This window comes from Lactuca saligna, chromosome 7 (genome assembly GCF_052625555.1).
Source record: "Lactuca saligna cultivar CGN05327 chromosome 7, ASM5262555v1, whole genome shotgun sequence".
NCBI lineage: Eukaryota > Viridiplantae > Streptophyta > Magnoliopsida > Asterales > Asteraceae > Lactuca > Lactuca saligna.
This window is the reverse complement of record NC_136423.1, coordinates 13329292-13342104: the sequence shown is the minus strand read 5'-3', so window position 1 is coordinate 13342104 and position 12813 is coordinate 13329292. Positions and strand designations below refer to the sequence as shown.

The 12813-nt window shown below is 35.4% G+C and overlaps 2 protein-coding genes across 3 annotated transcripts; both read left to right on the top strand.

Moving 5' to 3' along the window:
* The first annotated feature begins 900 nt into the window (after positions 1 to 900).
* LOC145003926 (uncharacterized) lies at positions 901 to 1981 on the top strand. Its single transcript, XM_078962831.1, has 2 exons — positions 901 to 1114; positions 1182 to 1981. The coding sequence occupies exons 1-2, from the start codon at positions 1003 to 1005 to the stop codon at positions 1862 to 1864; spliced, it is 795 nt and encodes a 264-aa protein (XP_078818957.1). The 5' UTR covers positions 901 to 1002; the 3' UTR covers positions 1865 to 1981.
* Positions 1982 to 5861: 3880 nt separating this feature from the next.
* Positions 5862 to 6896, top strand: LOC145006173 (putative E3 ubiquitin-protein ligase XBAT35). Of its 2 annotated transcripts, none has more exons than XM_078965274.1 (2): positions 5862 to 6025; positions 6218 to 6896. In XM_078965274.1, the coding sequence occupies exon 2, from the start codon at positions 6238 to 6240 to the stop codon at positions 6847 to 6849; it is 612 nt and encodes a 203-aa protein (XP_078821400.1). In that variant the 5' UTR covers positions 5862 to 6025; positions 6218 to 6237; the 3' UTR covers positions 6850 to 6896. The 2 variants fall into 2 exon arrangements, with proteins under 2 accessions (XP_078821400.1, XP_078821399.1); XM_078965273.1 differs by having other exon boundaries at positions 5864 to 6047.
* The last annotated feature ends 5917 nt before the right edge of the window (positions 6897 to 12813 follow it).

The following is a 12813-nucleotide window of genomic DNA, read 5'->3' as shown; positions in this document are numbered from 1 at the left end:
ACTACAATAATATTATAATTGTATTTTTTGTAGGTGCACACCAACAAAAAAAAATTACTAATACAAAAATATCAAGTACTTGCAAAGGATCCCTCACACTTTATAGGTCCCTGCCTACGGTACTCGAAGTCGGGATATCAAAGCTAAAATATTTTCAGCTTTTCAGTTTTAATTAATAATCTATGAAATTGTTAAAAGATACATATCTTATTAGTTTGAAGTCGGATTGACATGATATATTTTTCACCATACAGTTTAGAGTTTTTACTTGAGTTTTGTATGTAATTTCATTATTTTTGGTTTCATGTTGAATAAGTTATTGTCCCTAGATGTCGGGTATCAAAACTAAAAGTTTTTCCCTACTGCTTCAACAACTTATATCATACACAACAAATGTTGTACTCGTCCAAAAACAGAAACTAAGACCAAAATCTGAACCAATATCGACACTGGTATATTTCACTAGGTCCGGTTCACGGTCCACGGAATTCTCTAAACCGATTAGGTCTAAATGTTCATCCCTACCACACACCCGCATGTCTTGTCATTATTTTTTTTTTACCAATAAGCTATGTCATCTTATCCATGCTCCACACTCCATGGGCCATGGCTTAAGATATCATTTCAAGTAAATATCATCTATTATACAAAATTGTTATATCAAGTCTTTGATAAGAAATTAGAAATTAATTAGAAGAAGGGCAAAAGAAAAAGATGCGTTTTTATTTGTTATTCCTGTACTTAATCAAATATTTTTAAAAAAATGCAATTGTAGAAAGCATACGACATTATGCGTAACTAAAAAGAAAAGGCTACACAATTGAAGGAAAGGTATATCTATTTTGCAAGAAAACTTTCACAAAATTTGGTACCATTCAAACCTCAAAATGCAAACCATCTTCGGACAAATGTTCGCATATTTATTCAACAAGATCGAGTCTTTGAATTGCAATTCAACAAAGTGTTTCGAACTCAATCTTGACATCCTAAAGCTAATCGAAGATGGAAGCCAAGGGAATAACTACACCTGCAGCTCGAGTTTATCAAGATTTCGAACCTTCAATGGAGTGGGTGCCCGAAGATGATTCCGATACTCTTCTCGTATATCTCCCTGGTGCGTTTTCTTTATATTTCCTTTGTTTTTTTGATGTTTTGTTTCAAATTCTTGGAAATATTTGCAGGTTTTGCTAAGGAACAATTGAGGGTTCAACTCCGATCAAGGAATTTGAACATTAGCGGTGAACGAAAGCTTCAGCAAGACACATGGAGCCGATTTCGTGTAGAGTTTCCAGTTTCTGCAAACTGTGATCTCAACAAAATCAGTGCAAAATTCGAAGGAAACATTCTCTTCGTTAGGCAACCCAAATTGATCACTCCAGAAGCCAAACCAGTTGAAGAAACCCCGCCGGCAGTTGCAGCAGCGCCGGTGCCGACGCCTCAAAAGCCTGTTGATGTACCAAATGTGGGTCAGAAAACTACCAACGAAAACCCCACCCCAGCAACACAAACAAATACGGAGAACAGTTTGAGGAAAGATCAAGAGGTTCCTAAGATGGGAGTAGAGGAATCGAGCAAAAAACCCGAAGAGAAACCTTCTGAACCAAAGAAAGCGAAAGGTGTTCGTGAGCATGCCTCAGAGAAGAAACCAAGTGATTCAAATAGGAAGAAGAAGACGAAGGTGGCGTTGGGTGAACTCGATAAAACGACTAAAACTGCAATAGAAAACTATAAACGGGCTGTTGGTGTGTTTGCGACGAAGCTGAAAACGTCAAGGAATGCTGTGAATACGATTGTGATTCTTCTTGTTGGTCTTGTGATTGGTGTCTATGTCTCGGGTTCAATCAAATCTTGGACAAAACCTTGAATACTATGTGTAAAGACTGGTCCCATGTAATAAACTAATGAAGTCTTATTTGTTGTGTATTTTACAAATGCTCTGTAATAAATTATGCTACATGTCTAGTAACACATTAATTTGTTACCATAACGAGTCTTTATTGTTTTCAATGCTAATTATTATGGCTAGTACAATAAAAAAACAAATTTATGTAGGGTTAGGTGTATATGACTTAACAACTATTATAAAACCAATATAGTTTAGTTCAATCTAGTCAAATGCTATGTAACAAACAATATTTTAAAATACATTTACACATTAGGTTTAACCTAATGTGAATTTATTTGAATGAAAATATATATCCTACTCCTAATAAAACAAACCTCTTTAGCCACGTGTCCATTCAGTAAACCTTATTCACCATCAACTAAAATTACCATTTTACCCTTCTATTCTTTAATCTTAAAATTACTCTTCTTTCTTCTAAAATCTCGCTTCCTAAATCCTAACCTTGATAAGATATTCAAATTTTGAAATATGAAACTGGTACCATCCCCAAATCTGGGTACAATCGACAACCATCTCTTTTTTCTTCCCTGATCCACGATATCACATCCTCTTCTTACAGTTACCCTCTCTCCGATGCTTATCTCGCTTGAAAATATTCTACACTATATATTGAACTTGAGATTAAGAGAAATGACGTGAAAGGTAAAATGATACGATTCTGTGTTTTTTTTTTTTTTTAAAGAAAGAGGTTCATCTTTGATTTTTCCTGATTCATGTTCCATTATGGCATATTTATTTGACGTTTTTGTTTTGAATTTTGTTTTATGTTCTTGTAAATCCGGTTTGGTCAATCAATATGCTAAGCCTCGATTAGACTTAGGCTTTATTTGATGAATCATGAGTTTTAATCTGTAGGGTCGACTATTGGCAAGATAGCATCATCCCTCTTTGTTTGTAAGTTATAGTTATATTTCATAATGCAGGACAACTGTTCGATGATTTGCCCAAATGAAAAACTTTGATGTGTATGGTATCACAAAATGTTATATTTGTCTCCTTTGGTGTTTCTTTTTAACCTAGAATACCATGATAGTTTAGTCTTGCAATTTTATTATAGTTTTTTTATCTTAATAAAAAAGTTATGGAAAAGAGAGCCCCTTTAAACATCAGCATTTACATGTTCTTTTGAGTTAATACTTCAATTTTTGATGTTATTGGTTGAACCATTATGCTACAGATCATGATACTGTAATGGAAACTATGATGTGAAGATGATAGTTGAAGGTCCTTTTGATACCTTCAAGAACAAGCTTGCAGTCAACCTTTCTGCTAATAATGACTTTGGTTGATAAAAAGTGTGAATTAATAGTTAAGCATTAATGAAATCCAAGTGTGTGGCTTATGGATATAAAAAGGGAAAAAAAGGAACTTGATGAATGCCTCCTGATCAGTTTCACTATCAAAAAGCGTTGAATATGGAAGGTTACATGTGGTATTTTACAAATACTAGATTTGGTGGAAAGGAATACTTACAAATTTTTTGATAAAGAGTTGAAGGGCTTTAGGAGTAAATGTTTGATTTTTAATTTATATCAAAAAAATGGCAATTTTATCAGGTGGTTGGATTGGTTTACTAAGGAAGGGCTTTTTGGTCTTTTTTTGAAAAATTCTATTGGAAAGTGTTATATTCACAGTTAAGGAGTTGATGGGGTTGGTCTCTTTCCTTTGCCAACTTAATTCGAAAAATGAAGGGTATAAATGTATAATTGGTATTTTATAAGCACTAGAGTTGGTGTGACAAAAACTGAAGTAGGATGTTAAAGTTATCAATGGAACGAAAGTATAATGTTATTTCTTTAATTAGATTAATAATGGTAAAATGTTCAAAGTAATGAAAATGCAATATAATTTTGAAAAGATCAAATGTAAGAAAGTACAATATCGTTTCCTAGGTTTGTGTAAGGGTTGAGTGCAAGAAATGAAAGTAATTTTGTTGTAAGTGAATAGTTATGCACTTGTGCGGTTATTATAGCAGCAAATTTTATATTTTTTTTATGTTAATTTTTCTGATTAGAAAGATTTTTGTAGTAAACAGATGGAATCAAAAAGAAAGAAAATCGAAGTTAATCAAGACAAAATGTGTGCTCTTTGTCGGATCTTAGAGTTGATTTTTAACTTTAAGAATGTTTACTATATATATATATATATATATATATATATATATATATATATATATATATATATATATATATATATATATATATATATATATATATATATATATATTGGATTGATACTTTATTATTTAAACCATTTAATTGGGTTATTAACAAAACTAACTAAAAAAAGAAATAAATAAATAAAACATCTACGTATCTTCTAAAATAACTGCTTGCAAATAAATGATTAATATTATGCCTTTTTAAAATATTAATGTTGCTTGATTTTGTAATTTATTTTGTTCTATTTATTTATGTTTATTACACTACCGTTATATATATATATATATATATATATATATATATATATATATATATATATATATATATATATATATATATATATATATATATATATATATATATATATATTTGTATAAAAATATCATTTTCATGATTAATTGTGTTTTTTATATTTTATTCAAGTTTATATTGCATTGTATAAAATCATAATTTTATTAAAACTCAATACATGCAGAATGTATATTAGATATCCAAAAGACACTATTCAAAATAATATATATTAAGTTTAACTAATCATTATAAACTTATATATAAGGCTTATATTGTTCTAATTTAATAAAAAAAAAATTAAATTTTTGATTTTTTATTACCATTTTAAATTATCAATAATATTTTTCTTTTTTTCCCGTGGTTTCCACGGGTTTTAACCTAGTATGTATGTGTATATATATATATATATATATATATATATATATATATATATATATATATATATACACACACACACGCACACGTAATCAAGAATAAACATGTGTTGGGATTAGGCATGTAAACCGGTCTAGAATTGGACTAAATCGGACACCAACTGGAAAACCGTAAACCAAATTAGCCATTAACTAAGAACCAAAAAGTGGACTGAATACCACTAATCCGCTAATCGATTCAGTTCAGTTCTACCAAGAAGTGTGCTTTCTAAGAAAATGTTCGGAATCAGAACAACTCGAAACAGATCGGAACCAAAACACCAAAAACCGAATAAATTGTAAACTAAGAATAAAAAACGTGACCAAATACCACTAATAACGATTTCAATGTTCTTTTAAAAATCTCACATACAATTGGAATTTTTTTTTATTGAAACGGCAACTAACTAACATAATCCTAAATAATCACATATGTCTCCATAGAGACTTAAATCCATTAACTCTCCTGTGAAAGTAATCCTAAATAATCACATATATGAGAGGCTAGACCCTTGAATTAAACATTGAACACATAAATAAACCTTTTCTTTAGCTATTTATTTTTGTCTTTTGACTTTGGTAAACTTTGGTTTTGTAACAAGACCAAGCGCGCCATATGGCAAAAAGAACTTCGTTTTCCGTTCTCCTGGTTATGGGCGGCAACTAACTTTTGTACAATTGTACATTTGTACTCTCACTCTACCACTAAATTATTTACGAGCCCCTAATTTACAAGAATAATACTAATTGACTCCCTTTAACACTTTTAAGCAACATATTAACGCTTAATTACTGCTTTTCATCATGATTTACAAAAAACAAAAAAAAAATGCATTTGTACACGCATCCTCGTTTCTTTGGGGGTTTAGTTCTCATATTGGCCACAAAATGAGAAGAAGATGTTAAATGTCAAAGGGCCTTTATGGATGAATGAAAACTCAAGGGGTCTAAATGTATTTACCTAAAATTTTACAAAGAAACCCATACACTTTACACAAATTCTTTTATCACTCGTTTTGTAGTTGGTCTTGATTCATTGTGAAATTCGTTTAAAATGCAATCAATAGAGCTGTCAATGATCTCACAATCGGCCCCACTCCTTTCCTTTTCTCCTTAACTTCTTTTGACTTCCTTCTTCCCCCATTTATAATTCCTCTTTTACATTTGAATCACACCGGTGACTACCCGCCGGCGATGTTGGTGGCTTGCTAGTCCCCTTGTCAATTGGCTTTGCAGTTGCTGATGAAATTCAGGTGATTTCACTTTGTTGTACAGGTATCTAGTTTAACTTCAAATTCATCGTTCTTTTTGTGTTTATTTTTGAATTCTTTAGCTGAATTTTATTCGATTTCAAGAATTCGATTGCGTTTTTTTGTGGGTAATGAATCAACTTGCGTTTGATTTTATGGGTAATGAAGAAACGAACTAACTATGTGTTTTTACAGAAAAAAAAGGGGGAAGAAGAATGGATGGCGTTGATCGGTTCCGGCGACGGAGAACCCTCCAAGAGCGGCTAGGAGTAGGACTAGTTTGTTGTGGGTCCACTTGGGACATCGAACCATCTACCATGAGCATCAGAGACGGCGAGGACGATGAAGAAGACGACGAGGCCAGCGTCGGCGATGATCCAGTTGACCTACCAAATCAGCTAACAGATGAAATTCAAACCCCACCGGAGTCGAATTCAAATCCTGACTGCGTTCTACCGTCGCCACGTATGAGTCTCGCCGACGTGTTGGAAGCCGAACGGCAGTCTCGACCTACCACCGTGGCAGCTGATGGTGGCGACTCGTTGACTTCAGGCAATGATAACGACGTTAGGCTGACAACAACCATACCGGTGACGCCGGCGAGGGTGTCGTTGATGAGATTACTTGAGGAAACGGACGATCACGATGAAAAGGAAGGAGGGGGGATGGATCCTGTGTGTTGCGTGTGTATGAGAAGGAAGAAGGGTGCAGCATTCATACCGTGTGGACACACATTTTGTAGGGTGTGTTCGAGGGAGTTATGGTTGAATCGAGGTTCGTGTCCACTTTGTAACCGTTCGATTCTCGAAATCCTTGACATATATTAAACTCAAATTTCAATCTTATGCTCGGATATTATCGATGGTTTGTATCATATTCATGGTTTATTACAAAATTGGTGGATATAACATTAATACGAATTTCTAAAAGGTCCTCTACGAAATAATCAAAATGATACAAAATGTATCGTTTTGTCATTTTGCAGTGGTCCTGTGAAATAAGAAATTTCGGGTTAAGGTTAATGGCCAAAAATGTTGTTAGAATGGTAATTTTTTTCATTGACTAACATATAACTAAACACCAATCGAGTATTTATAGAATAACTTAACAATATAACTATGAGAAGACACAACAGTAACAAAAATAATTGAATCATATAACTTATGTATCTTGAATGTATATCCACCCTCCCTTTAAGTTGGATAATTAGGTCACGTCTACCCAATTTATCATATGTAGAAATTGAAAAAAATTGAAAATGTTCAAACCTAAGAGCTTTGGTAAAAATATTTGATGGTTGATACTCAGAACAGAAGTATATGGTTTACTTCTCCACTACTATCACATTCACAAACAAAATAACAATATATTTTCACATGTTTGGTATACTTGTGGTGTACCCGGTTAACCGAGATATGTCTTGCAGCTTTGTTGTCGCACATTAACAACACATTAACAACGATTGCTTTCACTTGTATGGCATCTAAATCCTAGTGAAGTCATAACCACAATATTTCACATACAATACTTGTCATCACCCTATACTTTAGTTATGTCGAGGAACAAGACGCAATGTTTTGTTTCTTCATCGATCTTCCAACCAATTTGTGACCCACTGAGGTGGATTATGTATCTTATATAAGAGCGTTTAGCGGACAACAGGGGCAGAACACAACCCTTACTATAAGGGGGGCCGAAACCAAAACCCCAAAACAAAAACATTGTACTTTTTGTACATAAATCGGTCTCTTAATGTTATTGATTAGGTTTGATCTAATTCTTTTAGCCTATTTTCTTTCTGAAAATCATCCTTATTTTTTGTGATTTTCTTTTACCCAAAAATATGTTATTAATAATTATTTATTTATGTCTCATAAAACTTATAGCTAGAAAACTAAACATTAAAACAAAGTACAAATGCAAATATAAAGAATAATAAAAACATTGAGACTCAAGCAATATTAGGTAAAAAGTAAAAATCGTACAAATGCAAATATTAGGTAAAAAGTAAAAATCTATAGTCTGCATCTACAGAAAAGTCCAAAGCAATATAAAAAAGAAATCTAGCATAGAGACTCAAGAGACCACAATTATAAGTGGATACCCTAATTCCCTAAAGGTCTTTAACAAGAAAAGAAACGAGACCAAGAAAAAAAAGGGAAAACCTAGTGTGGAGGTGAACCGGATCCCGTAGGTTCTCAGGCAAATGGAGTGGCTGAGATCAAAAGCAGGACATGATTCAACGATTCATGAAGATGTTGAGACCGGAGAAAACCCACAGGAAAGGATATGAAGTGAGAAGCTTGGCGTCAACATATGATGTCGAGGGTTAAGGTTTTCAGTTTTTATTAAGGTTATTAAATAACTAATAATTGAAACTTTTTATTTTTGGTAGTTGCGTTTTCCTACAAATTAGGAATTATACGTATTTTGAAAAATTCTAGTTTTTTTTTTTTAATGTTTGGTGTGGCTTGTTCTTTCTAGATGTCTTTCTTTTTAGTAACTTATGAACAATTCCAGCATATAAATAGATAATAACAACTTAAAAAGCGAGGGGGCCATGGCCTCCCCTGACCCCTAAAGGCATCAGAAAAAACATTGTCTTAGGGGTGATTTTCAAATATTTAAGGGCACAGAAAGTTGCATCTATTTGTGTTCACCTTGAATTACTTAAAATTTATTAAGTTAGCTCACTAAGGTCTTGTTTGATATTTGTTGACTAAGAAAGTACTAACTGGGAAGTGTTTGTTTGAGTAATAAATTTTTACTAAGTAAGAAACCAAGTTATTGATGGGTTTTAGCCATATGAACATTGCTATGTGCACATATAAAACCCTTTGGACAGATTTTAGGATTATCCTAATCCATAAAATCGTCCACCATATTATCCATAAGGGATTATAGCCTAAAGTATAACTATCACACATTTGACAGTTTAAGTCCTTCTATTTAATTAATCTCTTTAAGTCACCAAATTAATTCCTAATTAATTTATGATTTATATTAATCAAATAATAATAATATTATTCCTTATAATATTTCAACTCTCATTGTAAATCATCCTACCAAGTTGCTATGGTGAAGGCAACCCAAAAGGACCATGCTCAATCGGGTCAAATACTTTCTTAATATAGTTGCAGCCTTAGACACTATTCCAACAGTCTCCCACTTGGATAAGTCTAGTAACTATATACACCGATTAGCAATCGTAGATCTCAAAGACGCTGTCAAACTCTGATTTAATCAATCTTATCCTTTAGATAAGGGATCGTACAGTCCTCTATACAGATATCATGCTGACATTTATATGGAACCAATTGTCTAGCATTTGGTTTCTCGATCTCATATTTATTTGACATAGAACTTAATCGAACACATCAATTTAGTTCTGACCGGGACCGACACATAAGTCAAATCAAATCATCGAGCGGCCGAGATATCGCTTTTACCTTCTTAGGATAAAAGTAACATATAAACTTCGACTTATATGCATTTACTTGTTCATAAACCAACTATACACAACAATGCGTTTTATAGCATCAAGTTACTGATGCGGTTTCGCATGCATTATCAATGTACAACCAATTAACAAATAACAAACCATATATCTAGGTTTTAAGACCATATGATATTATCGTCTTGCGATCACCCTTTTGTCACATTCCATAAGGTGATTCCAGCAAGCGCGGGTTTGTTCCAATGCTCAAAACTAGTTCATAAGCACTCATGAACGTTGCAGCAAACTTTTGCTATGTCTAATACCATCTAGACAATCTACACACCAATTCATGACAATCTTCATTCATACCCACTTCCAACATATGAACGACTGCGAACGGTAGTTTTCCCTGTCGGTCTGAAAGCTGGCGTCACTATACCCTCACACCTTCAAGTCATCACTCCCTCCGAGGACTAAAAACCATTCCTTGGTCCTCCGAAGGTACTTAAGGATATTTTTCACCGCAATCCAATGGGCTCTGCCAGGATTCCCTTGATATCTACTAACCATGCTCAAAGCAAAGGCTACATCAGGGCGAGTGCAAGTCATAGCATACATGATTTAGCCAACTGCGGAAGCGTATGGTACTCGGCTCATTTCTGCTATTTTGGCTTCGGTACTCGGAGTTTGAGTCTTACTCAACTTGGCATTATATTGTATCGGTAAATCTCCTTTCTTCGAGTTTTCCATACTAAAACGTTTTAGTACCTTATCTAAGTAAGTGTTCTGACTAAGACCTATTAGTCTCTTACTTCGTTCTCTCACTATCCTTATTCCCAGAATATAGGAAGCCTCTCCGAGGTCCTTCATAGCAAAGCACTTCCCGATCCAGGACTTAATCTCCTGCAGTGTCGGGACGTCGTTTCCTATGAGCAATATGTCATCGACATACAAAACGAGAAAGCTAACTATACTCCCACTGGCTTTGACATATACACATGATTCATCTTCACTTCGTACAAATCCAAACTCTTTGACTTTCTCATCGAAGCAAAGATTCCATCTACGAGACGCTTGCTTAAGTCCATAAATGGACTTCTCAAGCTTACACACTCTATTTGGATGCTTCGGATCGACAAAACCCTATGGCTGAGCCATGTAAACATCCTCAGCCAACTTCCCATTAAGGAAAGCGGTTTTGACATCCATTTGCCAAAGTTCATAATCATGAAATGTGGCAATCGCTAGCATCACTCTAATAGATTTTATCTTCGCAACTGGCGAGAAGGTTTCATCATAGTCAACTCCGGGAGTTTGAGTAAAACCCTTCACAACTAATCGTGCCTTATATGTGTGTACGTTTCCATCCACGTCGGTCTTCTTCTTGGAGATCCATTTGCACCCTACAGTCTTACGACCGGGCACATAATCAACCAAATTCCAAACTTGGTTATCATACATGGATTGGATCTCGCTGTCCATTGTCTCTTTCCACTTCGCAGACTCCAGGCCTGCCATGGCTTCCTTATAGCTATTAGGTCCACTTCAAAGGTACTTAAGGATATTTTTCACCGCAATCCAATGGGCTCTGCCAGGATTACCTTGATATCTACTAACCATGCTCAAAGCAAAGGCTACATCAGGGCGAGTGCAAGTCATAGCATACATGATTGAGCCAACTGCGGAAGCATATGGTACTCGGCTCATTTCTGCTATTTCGGCTTCGGTACTCGGACTTTGAGTCTTACTCAACTTTGCATTATATTGTATCGGTAAATCTCCCTTCTTCGAGTTTTCCATACTAAAACGTTTTAGTACCTTATCTAAGTAAGTGTTCAGACTAAGACCTATTAGTCTCTTACTTTGTTCTCTCACTATCCTTATTCCCAGAATATAGGAAGCCTCTCCGAGGTCCTTCATAGCGAAGCACTTCCCGAGCCAGGACTTAATCTCCTGCAGTGTCGGGACGTCGTTTCCTATGAGCAATATGTCATCGACATATAAAACGAGAAAGCTAACTATACTCCCACTGGCTTTGACATTATACACAGGATTCATCTTCACTTCGTACAAATCCAAACTCTTTGACTTTCTCATCGAAGCAAAGATTCCATCTGCGAGACGCTTGCTTAAGTCCATAAATGGACTTCTCAAGCTTACACACTCTATTTGGATGCTTCGGATCGACAAAACCCTCTGGTTGAGCCATGTAAACATCCTCAGCCAACTTCCCATTAAGGAAAGCGGTTTTGACATCCATTTGCCAAATTTCATAATCATGAAATGCGGCAATCTCTAGCATCACTCTAATAGATTTTATCTTCGCAACTGGCGAGAAGGTTTCATCATAGTCAACTCCGGGAGTTTGAGTAAAACCCTTCGCAACTAATCGCGCCTTATATGTGTGTACGTTTCCATCCACGTCGGTCTTCTTCTTGAAGATCCATTTGCACCCTACGGTCTTACGACCGGGCACATAATCAACCAAATTCCAAACTTGGTTGTCATACATGGATTGGATCTCGCTGTCCATTGCCTCTTTCCACTTCGTAGACTCCGGGCCTGCCATGGCTTCCTTATAGCTATTAGGTTCATCTTAATTTATTAGTGTACTATCACTAATATATGTGTCCCCTTCGGTAGTAATATGAAAACCATATTACTGGGGTTGAACTCTAACTCTTTCGGAACGTCTAAGAGGTACTCTTTCGGAACGTCTAAGAGGTAAGGACTCGTCAATTGGTTCAACCGGAGTTTCCTCCTCGGGTTGAGTGCCAGCGGTAGAGGTTCCTTTATCTATCGACTCTTGAATCTCTTCAAGCTCAATTTGCCTCCCACTATCTCCTTGGCTTATGAGTTCTCTCTCTCGGAAAACTCCTCTCCTACGAGGTTCGAGTTTGTCGTGAAAATACATCGCTCACTACGAGGTTCGAGTTTGTCGTGAGTGTCTCGTCTTACGAAAGCCTCGCAACCCCAAACCTTGATATGTGCTAACGAGGGAGCTTTCCCTTTCCACATCTCGTGAGGTGTTTTGGCAACCTTCTTAGTAGGGACTCAGTTAAGGATATGGGCGGCAGTCTCTAAGGCATACCCCCAGAATGAGATTGATAGTGAAGCACGACTCATCATAGAGCGGACCATGTCCAACAAGGTTCGATTATGCCTTTCTGCCGCACCATTCAATTGTGGTGTCCTAGGTGGCGTCAATTGTGAAACTATTCCACACTCTTTTAGATAGTCGTGGAATTCAAGTGTTAGGTACTCTCCTCCTCGATCGGATCGAAGCATCTTGATTTCCCCGCCCAATTGATTCTCCACTTCATTCTTGAACTCTTTGAACTTTTCAAATGTT